At 34.5% G+C, this 17,005-nt stretch overlaps 3 protein-coding genes across 5 annotated transcripts in view; 2 read left to right on the top strand and 1 right to left on the bottom strand.

The window, feature by feature from the left end:
* Positions 1-8,020: 8,020 nt before the first annotated feature.
* LOC131802606 (anaphase-promoting complex subunit 4-like) lies at positions 8,021-10,990 on the top strand. Its single transcript, XM_059122955.1, has 9 exons — positions 8,021-8,297; positions 8,348-8,464; positions 8,530-8,678; positions 8,739-9,115; positions 9,179-9,355; positions 9,415-9,577; positions 9,648-9,900; positions 9,956-10,722; positions 10,781-10,990. The coding sequence occupies exons 1-9, from the start codon at positions 8,186-8,188 to the stop codon at positions 10,910-10,912; spliced, it is 2,247 nt and encodes a 748-aa protein (XP_058978938.1). The 5' UTR covers positions 8,021-8,185; the 3' UTR covers positions 10,913-10,990.
* On the bottom strand, positions 10,905-13,379 carry LOC131802607 (uncharacterized protein F54F2.9-like). Its single transcript, XM_059122956.1, has 5 exons — positions 13,172-13,379; positions 12,696-13,115; positions 12,528-12,640; positions 12,261-12,468; positions 10,905-11,845 (listed from the first exon to the last, which is right to left on the bottom strand). Exons 1-5 carry the CDS (start codon positions 13,310-13,312, stop codon positions 11,159-11,161), a joined length of 1,569 nt encoding a protein of 522 aa, XP_058978939.1. The 5' UTR covers positions 13,313-13,379; the 3' UTR covers positions 10,905-11,158.
* A 1,760-nt stretch (positions 13,380-15,139) lies between these two features.
* The window catches only part of LOC101897489 (uncharacterized), a 34,007-nt gene continuing 32,141 nt past the window's right edge, over positions 15,140-17,005 (top strand). For 2 of the 3 annotated variants that reach the window (XM_020039621.2, XM_005191496.4), the window contains exon 1: positions 15,141-16,697. In XM_020039621.2, the coding sequence (XP_019895180.1) occupies positions 16,644-16,697 (54 nt within the window). In that variant the 5' untranslated portion in view covers positions 15,141-16,643. Of the gene's footprint in view, positions 16,698-17,005 lie in introns of all 3 variants that reach the window. The other variant, XM_020039622.2, reaches the window with a different exon arrangement.

The raw sequence follows: 17,005 nt of genomic DNA, 5'->3' as shown, positions 1-17,005 counted from the left end.
CGGTCCAAATGTCTTCCAGTCCAGGGATATGTAGATCGACTTGTACGTTAGGATAAAAGCGGAACATCGCTAGTCGTATGAGAAGGTGTACACCGCAGGGTTTAACGAAATCATGGTAGGTCACAGGTACCAATCAATTATCATTGTTACCTAAAATTCGATGTACTCGGTCGAAACACATGAATTTATATGAATGTTACCGAAATTCCTACAAAAGTTGAACAATTTCTACACCACAGAACTGTTATTTTTTGTGTGTTTGATGTTTATGAGTGGAAAATAGAACAATTGAAAAATATAAATTTTAACAACATTATTATTAGGAAAATTTGAAGATAAAGATCTGGCATATTTGGATAATACGGTACAATAAAAAGGTAAAATGTGGTTGCTCCACCAGCTGTTTAATTATTTTTTCTAACTGTGCCTACTTCTTATTCTTTAATGTTCTGTTATTTATTTATTTTGCAAACAAATTTGAAATAATTTCAAATTATTGTATTTTTTATTCAAAACAATACAAACACATTCACAAAATGTGTATATATTTTGACAGAATAAGGGCACCAATAGAAAAAAAATTGTGTTTATGCCAAGATTTTAAATTCTGTTGTTTTTCGGATGAAAAAAAATATATATTAAAAACTCTTGCGGGGCATAAAATAATTTTATCTTGAATATTGAAATTTTCCTGATATGTTATAGCATCACCTGAAAGTAGCATCACCATGGTACAATAAGTAGGTAGAATACATGGTACAATAAGGAGGTAGAACAGCTTCGTAAAACTACAAAAATACAGCTCTGAGGCTATGCCCGCTTCCTGTCAGAAATATTCTAAATTATATCCAAAAAGTTGTTTTCATTTATTTGATATTTTTTGTTAATTTCTAAAATGAGTCAAATAGCGCGAAAGATGAATGAAATGTCTGAATGTTCTCTCAAAAATATGATCCTAAGTATTCAATCTTTCAATCCCATGGCAAATCTGGTTAATATTATTAATGCGCGCCCCGCAATTTAAGTTTCTTCCAATCATTGATTTTGAAAATATTCTGTTTTTATTTTTCAAAACAAAAAATAAAAATACATACACAAAATTGGCAGAAGTCGGGCACACTTAGAAAAAAAATGTAATCAGCTGGGAGCTCTACCTTACCTTTTTATTGTACCATGGTAGAATAGCTTCGTCAAACAACAAAAATACAGCCCTGAGACTATACTCGCTTCCTGTAAGACTCATTCAAAATTATATACAACTAGTTGTTTTTGTTGTTTTTTTTTTTTAATGAGTTAAAATGGCGCGACAAATGAACGAAATGCCTTGATTTTCTCTTAAAAATATGTTCCAATCTGTTCAATGTTTCAATTTCATTGCTAAACTGGTTAATAGCTTAAATGCGCGGAAATATTTTGTTTTCATTTTTCCAAACAATAAATACATACGCAAAATTGGGAGAAGTCGGGCACACTTATGCTAAGTTCACATGGCATGTGATTCGCTCTCTATTCGTTGTTCGACCATTAATTAATCTATACTCTCAAAGTTGTTCGAAACAACATTACTAAGGAAGTTAACTCCCCATATTACAAATAGCAATGTTATCCCCGACCACCAATTCGGCTTCCGTAAGAACCACAGTACTATTGAGCAAGTGCACCGCATAGTCACAAACATTAGAATGGCATTCGAAAGGAAGGAGTACTGCTCGGCGCTATTTATAGACATTTCCCAAGCGTTTGACAGAGCCTGGCATCTTGGAATTCTATACAAAATTTGTGAAACTCTACCTAAAAACACTCATAAACTTTTTTGTAGTTATTTGTCAAATCGTACGTTTGTTGTTAAATCGAAAGACATACTTTCAAATTCGAGAAAAATATTGGCTGGCGTCCCACAGGGTAGTATCTTAGGACCAATTCTGTACGTGTTATTTACTGCCGATATGCCCACAACCAATGAAACTCTAACCTCAACGTTTGCTGATGATACTGCTTTCATTAGCATACACAAGGATCCTCTGATTGCGTCGGAAAAACTACAATACCATGTATAGTTGTGTTCCAGAACCTGCAAATTAGTACTAATTAGCACTAATTCTGCTACAACGCGTTCCCGTACTCCAAAAACTAGCAAAACTTGCAGCTCTCTCTCGAAAAAATGGCGCTGAGTGTTGCACATTTCTGCTTGTTTTAGCTACATGAATTTGGCCGAGAAATGTGCATATTGTAAATTTGACATTTAATTGGCAGGGCTAACAAGGTTGAAAAATGTATTGATACATTTCAATAAAGAAAATGATCAACTTGAAAACTAAAGGAAAAACTAATATTTGTCGTGCAAAAAACAAAAAGAGAAAATATGGAGCAACTGATGTATTCACTTTTGGATGATTCCAGCAGTGAAGAGGACTGGCTGAATGAGGAATCAGATTATTAATTATTATTATAAATTATTAATTTTAACTTATCGTCTTCAATACTCATTTTTTAAATGTTGGCGCTATTTTCAGTAAGGTTTCACCAGTCCGATTTAGGCTGTTTACTTTTGGAATTTTGAATTTTGACATTTTATCGCATTTCTGCTAATTTTCCGTTCCCTTATTTTTTGAGCAAACCTAAATGAGAATGACATTTCGAACTGTTCTCTCTTCTGCTAGTTTTACTACTAAAAAAGTACTAGAACACAACTTATATCTTCTCGAAAATTGGCTGACAAAATGGAGAATATCGGTAAATGCAAGCAAGTGCATACATGTTACTTTTGCTCTAAGACTTGAACTTTGCCCCACGATAAAAATCTTTAATACTCAAGTTCCACAAAAAGATACCGTAAAATATTTCGGAATGCACCTGGACCGAAGACTTACATGGAAGCAACACATCGATGCAAAAATCACACAAATTAAACTAAAAAGGCCAATCTTGAGTGGTTAATTGGTATACGTTCTTCTATTAAATTAGAATATAAAGTCCTATTATATAAGACTATAATAAAGCCAATTTGGACGTATGGCATACAGCTCTGGGGCACAGCTAGTGCCTCTAACGTAAGTAAACTACAAAGAAGACAGTCGAATATTCTTCGATCTATTACAGGTGCAACATGGTACATAAGGAACGCAAACATCCACAAGGACCTAAATATACTTACTGTTGAAGAAGAAATAAAGAAGCTTTGCCGCAAGTACTTAAACAAACTATCCGAGCACCCAAATAACTTGGCCCGCCAACTTCTACTATTCGGAGGACACGATTGACTGCGCAGACGTGACACTCTTTCTATCATATAGTTTATTTATTTTTTTTTTGTCTTACGCTCTCATTATTTTCAGCTCTTGTCTGGCCAATTGAACGTCGCCCACTGTTATACTTCTACAGGTAGTATGCTAAAGCTGCTTCTGTGAAGAAATCGAAAAGACTATTACTGTAGTCCGCGGGATGATTAGATATAACTGTATCTAAACAAAGCAACATTATATCCGTAAGACTATTTCTGTAGTCCGCTATTCACTTAGATATATCTGTATCTAAACTAATCTTAACTACCTACTCAATCAATTCACGGATATAACTGTATCCACAAGCCCACAAAATAACACACATCTATATCATAAAAAAAAACAATAATAATTAAAGCATGAAAAAAATATGGGGTGATTGTATTGACAACCTCCCTATAAAAATATTAGTATATAAGATATGAAACCTTATTGTTATTTTCATTAAATATATGAAAGATTCAATAAATTAAACAATAAAAAAATAATTAAGAAATATCACTTAATTCCCCACACAAAATTTGCTGAGCGAACAAAGATTTCTTTCTTTATTCCATTCAAATCACTCTCATGTGGCGTTTCCACTGCACTTGATTCGCTCTCTATTCGTTGTTTGACCCTTAACTATGAAAAAACTACCTAATTCTTCACACAAAATTTCCTGAGCGAACACTCATATTTGTACGTTGTTCAAATCAAATCACTCTCAGAACAACGAAAAAATATGTCCCATCCCTAACAAATGAGAGCATTTATCGAAAAAATAAATTATGACACTTAAAAATTATAAATAGAAAAATTTAATGAAATTTTAAAAATTTTTGGGAAGACTGAAAATTATGTATGAAAACTACAATGTTGAATGGCGTATGTACATTCAAACGAAAGTAAATTTTGTTTTCTCTCTCATTCGAGGTACGCATTTGGTCCATTTTCAAAATGTTTCTATCGGCAGAAAAAATGTTTGACAAGTGTCTCTTCAGCAGAATTTAAAAATGGGAAAACACAAAAATATGTTCAAAATGTCAACATTTACACAAAAAGTTAGAGACGTGAATGAAAATTATAAAATTAATGTTATAATAAATCTTTGGGAGAAAAACAATAATTTCTTATATTCATATTAGTGAGAATTTCATGTATTTTCGTATACATTCCCTTTAAAATCAACAAACAATTTTTTTGAAAAAAGGAATTATTTTACTATGAATTACGAATCGTGCCGTATGAACGGGTTAATTCGTGTACCTAATTCTGAGAGCGAACAACGTTGTTCGGTTTCCAATGGAAACATGCTATCAGAACTACGATGAAATATGTGCCATCCCTAACAAATGAGAGCATTTATCGAAAAAATAAATTATGACATTTAAAAATTGAAAATAGAAAAATTTTATAAAATTTTAAAAATTTTTGGGATGACTGAAAATTATGAATGAAAACTACAATGTTGAATGGCGTATGTACATTCAAACGAAAGTAAATTTTGTTTTCTCTCTCATTCGAGGTACGCATTTAATCCACGAGTTAAAATTTCCACAAAAACTGCAAACAAAAGAGGCAATATTTTCAAAATATTTGTATCAGCAGAAAAAAAATTTGACAAGTGTCTCTCCAGCAGAATTTAAAAATAGAAAAATACAAAAATATGTTCAAAATTTCAGTATTTACACAAAAAGTTGAAAACATGAATGAAAATTGTAAAATTAATGATATCATTATTCTTTGGAAGAAAAACAATTATTTCTTCTATTCATATTAGTGAGAATTTTATGTATTTTTGTATAAATTCCCATTCAAATCAACAAACAAAATTTGTGAAAAATGGAATTATTTTACTATGAATTACGAATCGTGCCGTAAGAACGGATTAATTCGTGTGCCTAATTCTGATAGCGAACAACGTGATTGAAAGTGTAATACAAAAATTTTTGATTTTGTATGCAAATATCTTTAGATTGGTTATAGATACAGTCTTCTAACTTGGAATATGTCATGGAATTTGTTACAAAATTAAATTTACCTAATTATATTAAAATCGGTTCCGATTTTGATATAGTTCCCATATATTTTTCTGCCGATTTCATTTTTTGATGCCAAACACGATATGAATCTCTGATTTCAATGCAATTTGGAATTGGAATGTGAGACGGAATTTGGTCTACAAATAAATTTGTGAAATTATATTGATATCCATGGTAAAAGAACACAGGTAGAAGCATCATCGCTTGGGAACATAGATATGTCAGAATTTTTAAAATGTTTTTTCAAAAATAAGTAGAATTTTCTGTTTTCTTATACGACTCAAATAGGAGGTTGTAATGATATGCATTTTTCAACAATTTAAAAAAAAGAATATTTTTTCATTCAAAATTTTCAATTCCAAAATTGGTTTGATAGTTCATTGTCCTAGCAGCTTTGTCGATGCGACTACCTGTATTCTTCTACCATGTTGATATCGGTCCATATTTGGATATAGTTCCTATATACATTTTTCTGCCGATTTGGTGTACATGGATGCATATTAAATTTCAATGAAGTTTTGAATGTGTGACGGAAGTTGGTCTAAAATTGTAACAGGAAAAAAGTACAAGACAATTTAATTGGTACTACGATTATTACTGGGAAGGTTTATATGTATTGCTACCCCGAATCCCATTAATAGTAAAAAATGCGGTTCAACTTCAAAAGATTGGAGATTCCTGTACTTATGGCAATTAATAAATCCCGTGAACACGGACTAAATTAAGGACGTTAGTATTTTTATCTTACATTTTTCAGATTACAATAAATACGTTTTTTTTTAATTCTTGAATTAGTTTTTTAGAACCACTAAATATATATATATATATATATATATATATACATAGTTTCTTCCAATCATTGATTTTGAAAATATTTTGTTTTTATTTTTCAAAACAACAAATACATACACAAAATTGGCAGAAGTCGGGCACACTTAGAAAAAAATTTTAATCAGCTGGGAGTTCTACCTTACCTTTTTATTGGCCATATATCTGTTGACTATCAGAAATAGTGAAATAAATTGTCCGGTGAATATATAAGCATAGACTCATGAAACTATGGACGAAAAAATGCTCTGTGTTTATCTTCGAAAAAATTCGGATGAATTTTTAAAAATAAATGAAAATTAAGTAATGACATCGAAAAATACGGGAGTAATCAAGAGAAATTCTTGAAAAACGATGAAATGTGTTTTCGAAGTGGAGTGGGTCGACCGCGTTAATCAGCGTGTTGACTATGCAAAACATGATGAGAGTCACCTGGATAAAACGATAAAACTAACATTTTGTTGTCTATATTTTAACTAGTCTATGGGTAAACCATGGTAAAACTAAGAAGCTAAAGTCATTTCAAATAAGCATTCCCATCTCTGCATTTTCTGTAACTTACCTTGTCAAATTTAACTGCATAAAAACAGTTTCCCATCTCTGATTTGAATAATTTGGAAAAAATTTGTAATCATACGATCACTCTCAGAACAACGAAAAAATAAGTCCCATCCCTAACAAATGAGAGCATTTATCGAAAAAATAAATTATGACATTTAAAAATTAAAAATAGAAAAATTTGATGAAATTTTAAAAATTTTTGGGAAGGCTGAAAAGTATGAATGAAAACTACAATGTTGAATGGCGTATGTACATTCAAACGAAAGTAAATTTTGTTTTCTCTCTCATTCGAGGTACGCATTTGGTCCACGAGTTAAAATTTCTACAGAAAACTACAAACAAAAACGGCAATATTTTCAAAATATTTCTATCGGCAGAAAAAATGTTTGACAAGTGTCTCTCCAGCAGAATTTAAAAATGGAAAAAACACAAAAATATGTTCAAAATGTCCACATTTCCACAAACGTGAATGAAGATTGTAAAATTAATGATATAATAAATCTTTGGGAGAAAAACAATAATTTCTTCTATTCATATTAGTGAAAATTTCATGTATTTTCGTATAAATTCCTATTAAAATCAACAAACAAATTTTTGAAAAAAAAGAATTATTTTACTATGAATTACGAAACGTGCCGTATGAACGGGTTAATTCGTGTACCTAATTATGAGAGCGGACAACGTGATTGAAATTGCAATGAGAACATAGCGTAAGTCGAACAATCGACTATAAATAGTGGAGTACTCGGTTTTCACCCAAGTCCATAGTCGAGTTTGATAGCATTTGGAAAAACGATAGTAGCAGCTAGTTCCGCGCTCTTTAGTGAAGATGTTCAATTTTCTCATGTCTCATTCGTAAACAACAGAGTACCCCGAGTCTTTGCTTTCTGTTTATTTTTTTATCAGGTATTCCTTTGTGGCCTTCATATTCGCTTCGTTGGGACGTTTTTCATTTTTGTTTCCAACGCTCGCAACGAACTAGTTCCGGGCTCTTTTAGTGAAGATGTTCAATTTTCTCATGTCTCATTCATAAACAACAGAGTACCCCGAGTCTTTGCTTTCAGTTTATTTTTTTATCAAGTATTGCTTTTTGGTCTTTATATTCGCTTCGTTGGGACGTTTTTCATTTTTGTTTCCAACGCTCGCAACGAACTAGTTCCGGGCTATTTTAGTGAAGATGTTCAATTTTCTCATGTCTCATTCGTAAACGACAGAGTACCCGGGCGTTATGCATTACACTCATTCGTAAACAACAGAGTACCCCGAGTCTTTGCTTTCTGTTTATTTTTTATCAGTATTGCTTTTTGGCCTTTATATTCTTTATATTCTCTTCGTTGGGACGTGCTCCTTCAAACGACGTGCTCCAAGAAACGTATTGCTAAGCTAGAAAAAATTTCTTTTTTATAAATCCTTGAAGCTCTTAGGGTCACTCCTAATTTATAAAAAAGTTCTATATTTGTTTAAAGTTCTGTTGTGTTAATCCTTGATGAGATGGCACAGTCTATGTCAATGAAGCAAATTGGAGCGCGGCACATGAGTTGTGCCGTGGACATAATGGAATGGAGCAATAAAATGGATTTAATTGCTTACGGGACTGAAAAAGGTATATTCCATTCAAACAAAATTTCATATTTCATTGTCCACCCTTTGTAGGAGAAGTAATTATCCAGAGACTGAACTGGCAAAAGATAGTAACGTTTCCTTCACCTGGTGATGACATAAAAGTTAAGGGACTAAGTTGGCAACATGATGAAACAATAGTCGCAGTAGGTAGGTTCGCAACTTGGCTCATTCAGTTTAAATTGCAATATTCAGTTTTATTTTATTTTGAAAAGGGTACAGCAATGGCCAAGTTTCATTATTAGATGTTGAACGGGAAGAATGTGTTTCGAACCTGCGCTACGACGATGAAATAAAAAATATTTACTTTAGCAAACCTATTAATGCATCAGACTACCGTCAACCTTATCGAAACAGTACAGAAGTATGAACTGTGATGGCTTCCCTTTTTTAGGAAGTAATGAATGCACTTTAATGTTTACAGGTAACGCACGATTTCTTCCTACCGGCCTTACCACATCTAAACAGCCTGGGAGTGTCATCAAAAGTTCAAGAACACAAATCTTTTTCTAAAGGAACACCCAGTTTCTTGGTTGTACTTTTGAAAAATGGTCAAGTTCATCTGTTGCTTTTAGGCGCATTAAAGGCGGGTTGTATTGATTTATCGAAGCATGTCCTTTTTCCTGAAGAACTAGAAGTCTATGATGTTCGACTCAGTGGAAATTTCGATGCGATTTACGCTTTGGTGCGTCATGGACAGGAGTTAAATGTGTTACACTTCCAGAATCCTGTTTTTAAGGAATATATGTCACCAATGATGAAACTAGCCCAGTACTGTGCTAACATATTGGAAACGAAGAAGTAAGCATACGGAATAAAAATAGGTTAAATTTTTGACTAAGGTTGAAATTGGCTTGTCCATAGCTACCTAAATAATAGCCTGCAATGCATGCTTGAAGCATGGGAGACTGTTCTCTTGGAAATGGATAATAAACTTACAAATTATGCCAACAAACAAATGGAGGGATTTCTGTCTGCCGATTTTATGGAACTACTAGTGTTTGGTTATGCTACCAATGAAATAGAAGAATTCCTAACACAGTAAGCATTTCATGAGTTGCCAGAAGCTATAACAGTTATTATTCTTCATTCATTTTTAGAGACCTGACGGAGAAGGGGGTAAAAAAACTTCAAAATTCTGTGGAACTTAGTTACTCTACTATACAAAGTCTGGTCTCTAAACCATTACAAATGGCCTCGATAAATATGTTTTATTTTTTGAATACAATTAAAGGTTTAGCGAGGATATCTCATTTTTTTGAAGTATATTTTAAACATATTTGAAATACACTATAGAAGAATAATTCTTAAGTCTTAATTTTCTTTGGAACAGCCTCTGTTGGTTCAAACATCTACTGAATCTGCCGTTCGTCAGTGTGGTGCATTCATAATGAAAATTTTGGAAACACAACAAGTAATTGATCAATCTGTTAGTGACATGAAACTTTTCTTCTCCTGGCTCTGTGTGGTTATCGTGCGTCTGCATCAACAGGACGTTGCAGAAGATATGGCCCAGTTATCAATGGAGGATACAATATATTTAGCCGAGTACTTAAATAGTTTTGAAGATAGTGTTGTCGAAAACAGTAAGTCGATTTGAAATGTCAGCGTTGAAACAATTGCAATTAAGTTTTTTTTCAGGTGATGGTACCGTAACAAAGCGCAAATTTAACCTGGAAAAAGTGGGTCAATATTTAGAGGATAAACCTTTGCAACAGGTTTTAAAGACAGATATCCATCACATGTGGCAAAAACTACTCGATGAACATGAATGTCTGAGTGATTCCATTTTAGTCTATCCGCACGAAAAGAATTTATCATTAATCCAACAGAGAGACAAACTGTTCGCTTCTATTGATAAAGTCTTCGAAAAGCCAAACGAGAGCATAAGTTTAGGATTTAAACTGGACGGAACTTTTGTATGTCGACAATTGAGTGGCACTCCGGAAGATAACTACGAATTTGTAAAAATGTCATATATTGCATGTGAAACCAAAAAACTTGACCTCGTAGCAATTACCGTTGGCAGGCAAGAGTGTTTAATTTTGGGATTCGATAACAATTTTACACAAATGCAAATGTTCCGTTTACAAAGTCTACCCGGACCTTTTACAAAAGGATTGTCGAATGGTTTGGACAGTTTATCATTTGCTGATTTACAGTTTTACAACGATGATGTTATCTCCCTGTTGCTTGTTAGCCGAAGTGAAGAAAAGTCACAAAGTTATTTTGTACAATTCCCATTGGACCAAGTCAAATCAAACAGTTCATTACATACGTTGCCTCAAGAACATTTGAACATTAGTGACTTTTCGGCAGTACATAGTATTTTTGATACAATTGACAGTAGTTGTTTCAAGGGAATGGATAGCCTTTGCACGCATCTCTCAGTTTCCGGCTGTCGAAAGGTTCGTTAAGCATCCTAGTAAAAATGTTTAATCAAAAAAGTCTTAATTTTTTCCATAGGTGGCTTCACTTCTATCGGATAATCGAAAGAAAATGATAATATTCGAAATGGAGATTGAAGATGATGATGATGAAATTGAAATGTCACAAAACTCGATGCTGGATATTAGTAAAGAATCAGCTGTTTCGTAATAATTTGTCCAATATTTATTTTCCTTTTGATAAAAATAAAAACATTACGTTGAGCATGTAATCCAATGCAGCACCAAATCCGTACACCTGTTTTTTTTTATTATAAATGTTGTCGCAGTTGTATTATAGATTGAAATGGTCTATTCATCCGTCTCAGCAGTGAGAAATTAAGCTAGTGGAAATAACTGAAGTGTTATGGTGGCGACAGTTGCTTAAACTAGTACTTAAGTAAAACAAAGAAGTAACTTAATTTTGTTCATACATGTATGCGTCGTCCGAGTCTTCGTCGCTTGATAAATCTCGCCTTCTTCGTTCTTTACGTTTATTTCTCTTTTTGCCTTTCCCCGAAAACTCTTCAGCTAAATCCTCGGCAGTGACGGGTGATGATATTTCTTCGAGCCTTTCCTCAGCTTTCGGTTTAGTCTGTTCTTTTTCTCCGTCAGCTACATCATTTTCTATTCCTGTTTCAGACTCCTCGGATTTTTTCTGTGACTTAACCAACTCACACAGGTATTTGTAGCGAACCAAACATTCCTCCTTTGTTTTGCCGGGAACACTATTGGCAATTTTTTGCCATCTGTCACTACCCACAGTTTTTCTATATTTTACAATAGCTGCCTCCAAAGCTTTTTGCTGATCCTGTGTCCAATTTGTTTCTGGTATCACAATGCTTTTGTCTTGTTTGGTTTTTTCTTTTTTGACTATTTGTTGTGTTTCCTGGATAATGGTTTCAGCGACACTTTCAGTCTGGCCGGGCAATCGATACCCATTCTCTTTCATTTTCGCTGCCATAAATGTAACTTCCTGCACAGTTCTATTCATTGCTTCACTAATAACAACCCATCGATTGCTCATACCGGCTGGGTATTTTTTCACCAAACGTATGAGTTCCGTCAAATCTTCATCAGTCCAAAAGCCGCCACTCAGTGTTGTCTAAAAATAATGAATAGAGCACAAATTACAAGGACGAAATTACTAAACTAAATTATATGATATGTATGTCGTAGTTATGTTGTCCATAGTAACAATTATTCTAACAATAAAAAAACAGCGAAAAACTCCTCTCTTTTTTGTCTAACATATCCAATTCGGTTAGATTGTTTAAACTATCAGATTTTTGGTGGTTCTGGAATAGGGTAGATATTAAACATTTTTGACCCTTAATGTCAACAAATCCGCTTGGCTGTTATATAAAATTAATTCCTTACAACCGGTAGTATTCCTGGATTACAAAACATTAACAATTAATGCCGGTGTGAATACATATTGCAGAACAAGAAACCTTATCGTGTTTTACACAATATTTTATCAGTTTGTCGACTACCTAACATAAGGGCAACTCACGTACTTTTTGTGTGACTGGTTTCACTGCATCATTTTCTGTCAACTCTCTTGCCTGTATTTGCGAGTAACCCTTTAATTCTTCGTCAGTTTTCTCAGGAGCCTTCATATTTTGTTTGCGTTTTCGTAAATTTTCTTTTTGCTCCTTTCGCAGACGGACTAACTCTTCAGCTTCCCTTTCCTGATCCTCCAATCGCTTCGCCTCCTCTATTTCCCTTTAAGTGAAGAATGCTATTAAAATGTAAATGATTGAAGTATAATCCATTCATCTCACTGTCTTCTTTTCTCTAGCGCCATCTCCTTTAATTCATTAGCTTTATTAAAGGCTCCCTTTATTGTCTTGGGCAAATTCCATACAAACAAAGGTATTTGTACCGGTAATGTGTTCTGAAATGTAAAAGGATGAATGACAAACGCTTTTTACTACTAATGAAAGACTCACCTTTAAAGAAGGCGCTGGAATCTCGTTCAATATTGTATCCATATCAATGCTTTTGTTCTTTTTTTGCAGCTTTTTAAGTTTTGAACCTAGTACCTGTTCTGCCGTATATCTCTTTTCCAAGTAAGCAGCCCATGCAAAAAGATATTGGCCAATTGTAATGATGAGGAATAGAATTCCGGCTCCCTCGTAAAGACCAATTTTGCGCATACGACGGTAATAATATAGGGCGGACTTCCAGTTGGGTAATCCATCCTTTAACACCTTGTCATATTTTTCACGCTTTGTTGGCTCCTTTAAGACTTCGTATATCGAAACCAAATTTCGGAATTGAATATTCGCATCTTCAGAAGGGTTTTTGTCAGGATGTAGCTGTATTGAAAGACCACGGAAAGCCCTCTTGATTTCTTGGCTGGACGCATTCTAAAATTTAAAGAAATAAGCAAGTGTTCATATCTATGGACATTAAATTTACCTACTTGACCGATACCCATAAACTCGTAGAAGTTTGTTTTTATTTCCTCAACTAAATCAAATATTTCCAGCTCCTCGGTATCCCATCCAAGGACACCAGTTAGGCACAGGAGGCTCAGAAGAAAAACGGTAGAATGTGCCTTCATTGTGTCTCAAAGAACCGAAACCGAGTGCAACGTCATAGGGACAGGTAAGGCGACTTCCGATTAATAAAATAATCGACTTTTAGTACTCAAAGTTCTGAAACTCGTACTCGACTATGGACTTGGGTGAAAACCGAGTACTCGACTATTCACCGAGTACTCGACCAATACCAAAATTGAAAATTTTGAATGAAAAATTATTCAATTTTGTAAAAATTGTGAGTAACAACCTCCGATTGGTGTCGTATAAAAATAAACTTATATATTTTTTTATTTTTAAACAAAAATCAAATCGTTGCATCTATATGTATTCTTTTTCCATGGGTCCCGATTACTACCAAATTAAATGTCAAAATGCACTATTGTGATTGAAACCACATGACAAAAGACTACGAATGTTTTTATTGGTCAATTATCACGGTTAATTCGGCACCCATGGGGATACCCATGCTATAAGAATGGAGGTTTCGAATTGAAGTACTAACACTGTACTAAAATCAAAAGGTTTTTTAAAAGTTATTCGTGATGGATTTAAAGCGTGATAGTGTGATTTCTTTATATTTTGCTGGAAAACCACCATCGTGAATAAATCTTTTGTGTCTCCTACCATCGCTCGTTACCGTGATACTGGTAGCGTAGCCCGACGTCAAGGAAGTGAACGGAAGAAAACAGCAACATCAGCAGAAATGGTTCGAAAAGTAAAGAAACGACTTGATCAAAACTCGCGTCGCAGTGGCCGAAAAGCTGAATATTCCATTCGGCAAAGAAAGAAAACAGACTCAAAAGATCTATAGAGTTGCTTCGCTTGGCCGAAAGTGGTGAACTGGCTAATTTGGTTTTCTCTAATGAGAAAACATCAGTTGTCCAGCAGTTTGAAAGCAAACAAAATGATCGTGTTTACTTTCCAAAGAGGTCAGCTGAAAATGTGCACCTTCGGTTGGTCACCAGAACTCAAGCGCCGGTCATGGTGATGGTGTGGGCCACCGTAACAGTCTGGAGGGTGTATTAAAGCCTTGGGCACGCAAAAATTTTGGCCGCAGAACTTGGACATTCCAACAAGACTCAGTACCATGGCACTCAGCACGCACCACCCAAGAATGGTCACAAAATGAGGTTCTTCGCTTTATTTCCAGTGCACAATGGCCACCAAAATCTCCGGATACCAATCCGTTGTACTATTGTGTGAATTTTGGAAAGCAAGGTTGGCACTAAAAAGTACCAAAGTATCGATCACCTCAAGGAAATGCTTCGCCGGGAATGGGCCAAAATACCGCAGAGCAACTTTCGGGAAACGTGTGACGGTTTCATTGGCCGTTTAAAGGCCATAATTCGTGCCAAAGGTGACCAATTCGAACAAATTTAAACTTATTCTAAAATTTGATGCTTTTTCCGACATTTTTTGCAGATTTGTGTTGGTTACTATCGAAGGTGTTAAAGACTTGCATCAATAGACACATGCATATGTTAAAAACTAAGAATGTTTCCTTCAACCGATTTATTTTTAAATTATACAAAAAATATGCCACTCGTTTAGAGTCAATAGTTACAGAACTAATTTTAAATATTAATTAAAAATGATAGACGATTTCTTATTAAAAAAATGTTGCCATTACTAATTTGTTATATGAGACCAATTTTTTAATTCTTCCACGATTCTCACTAAACTTGTAATATGGACTTAACTTTTTTTAGTGCACGTTTGTGAGTTGATTAACGTTCATGTCCACAACACGATTATATTCCTTAGCGTTGTCAACACTGCGTAGCATTGTTTTTCTCTTCTTGCAGTGCTGTCTCTAGCCTTTGACATGGCAATGCCATCGCTGTAATTTCATCTCCTTTCTCTGAAAATGAAAAGAACAAAGAAAGAAAGGAGAGAAATCAAATATTGCTTTAGTCATTGTGTGTGAGACAACGAAGAAAAACTTTTTTACGATTATTCAATAAAAATATCCTAACTCAAAATTCGTGTTATTAGATTTGCGAACAATAACGACTGAAATAAAAAAATGTGAAAATAGCAAAATTGAAATTCGTTATTCACTATATCGACAATACAATTGCGTATGCTTGCAATTTTGCGACAAGGTGGTGGTTGTGCCTTCGATGGACATTAATATATCTATATATCAAAAAATGTTTGTTTTCAAAGATGATGACATCTCTTTGTTGAATGTGCAGAAAAAACTTAAAGAACGTCTCGGTATCTGATTAGAAGTTCAACAATAAATCCTGTTAAAAAGACGCATAAAATCTAATTTAATTCGTAAACATTTGCAACAAAGACAATTCGAAATAGTTTGCATACTTTTGGGCGTCGTTACTCAGCCACAAATACACGCAGGCGAGAGGAAAACAGCACATCATTGCCCTCTTAAGAGAATTTGCTCATACCTTTCCTATACAAAACATACACACACACCAGGCGTCTCTTGGACTGACAGCAGTTTTTTGCGCATTTAAATTCCTACAATTGTTACAAAGTGTAAGAGAAGGTCCTTTCTTGAGTTAAACAAACGGTTGCAGTAAATTACAATTAAAGAGCCAACCAAGCGACTGAGGGGCATTTATTAAAATTAAAACAAGAAAATAAGAACTCTCGGGTAACACAGCCGTATACATACGTACATACGTAGTGCATAAAATAATTAAAAACACAAACAAATTGTCCCACACTCTCGCCTCCACATATACACATACACGCGCGTTTGCACGTGGACAAGACCTGTACTACAGGCATACATACACACAAAATATAAATTGACTAAAAGCTGCGTTGTATGTGCTCGCTCGTTGTGCACATAAAGCACCATTCGAAAGCAAAGAAAACACAATAAAAATAAACAAATAAAAGTGAGAAATGTGAAAACACTAGATGTGTGTGTGCGTTTGATGTGTTTGTGTGCATAGGGATAAATGTTCGCAATTGCATTGTGTTTCAATTCCAAGGACAGCGAACGGACCATCGTCGTACTGCTATTGCTACGGCGAAGGCAGCATTGCTCTATGTCAGTGTCAGATATCTGAATGAAGTCGTTCCGCTGCTAATCATCATCCATCCAAGCAAACAACGTTGCATGCCTCAGAGCCGAGTGAGTGCAAATTCGTGAAAGGCGGACATTGGAACGCACATCAGCCATTATGGAAGACGTATGTATGTAGCCATAACAGTAGTAGTAGCAGCAGCAGCAGCAGCAGCCGTTGCAGCAATAACAACATCCACACATAAAGAAAACACCAGCTATCAAACAAAGCAATAAAAATACAAACGAATACAAACGACCAAAAACATAAAGGACATTATTTTTATTGTCACAGCATTGCTGCATTGAAAATGCTATTGTTTGTAGCTCTCATATTTGGCATTTCAATACAAATGTCTAAATTTGTAAGTATATAAGAGAAATGTACGCTATATGTGGGTATGTATGTATATGTAACAATATGTTGTTTACAAACAAATGCATTTATTGGGGTGTAACGTTTGGGAATGTCTTGCGTGAAATCGCCACCCAAATTGAATTGGCTGTGAATCGTCAGAGCAAAGCAGGCAGTGAGAGTTTTAGTTTTTGGATTTGATAATTGCGACTGCCAACTCAAAGATTTCACAACACAGTAGCGGCTTTTATTATGGTCTTTCCATAAGAGTGTTGGCAGCAAATTCAAACACTGTGCTCAGTAGGCACACTTATTGTG

Source organism: Musca domestica, unplaced genomic scaffold (assembly GCF_030504385.1).
Source record: "Musca domestica strain aabys unplaced genomic scaffold, Musca_domestica.polishedcontigs.V.1.1 22, whole genome shotgun sequence".
NCBI lineage: Eukaryota > Metazoa > Arthropoda > Insecta > Diptera > Muscidae > Musca > Musca domestica.
Note: the sequence above shows the minus strand (reverse complement) of the source record. Positions and strands in the feature narration are given on the sequence as shown.

Bases quoted from the DNA above. Each gene is read 5' to 3' on its own strand.
- LOC131802606 (XM_059122955.1), top strand. From the start codon at position 8,186: ATGGCACAGTCTATGTCAATGAAGCAAATTGGAGCGCGGCACATGAGT. The intron at 8,465-8,529 runs GTAGGTTCGCAA...TATTTTGAAAAG, and splicing joins TGAAACAATAGTCGCAGTAG to GGTACAGCAATGGCCAAGTT. The intron at 9,116-9,178 runs GTAAGCATACGG...GCTTGTCCATAG, and splicing joins AACATATTGGAAACGAAGAA to CTACCTAAATAATAGCCTGC.
- LOC131802607 (XM_059122956.1), bottom strand. From the start codon at position 13,312: ATGAAGGCACATTCTACCGTTTTTCTTCTGAGCCTCCTGTGCCTAACT. The intron at 12,641-12,695 runs GTGAGTCTTTCA...TTTACATTTCAG, and splicing joins TTCCAGCGCCTTCTTTAAAG to AACACATTACCGGTACAAAT. The intron at 12,469-12,527 runs GTGAGATGAATG...CTTCACTTAAAG, and splicing joins GCGCTAGAGAAAAGAAGACA to GGAAATAGAGGAGGCGAAGC.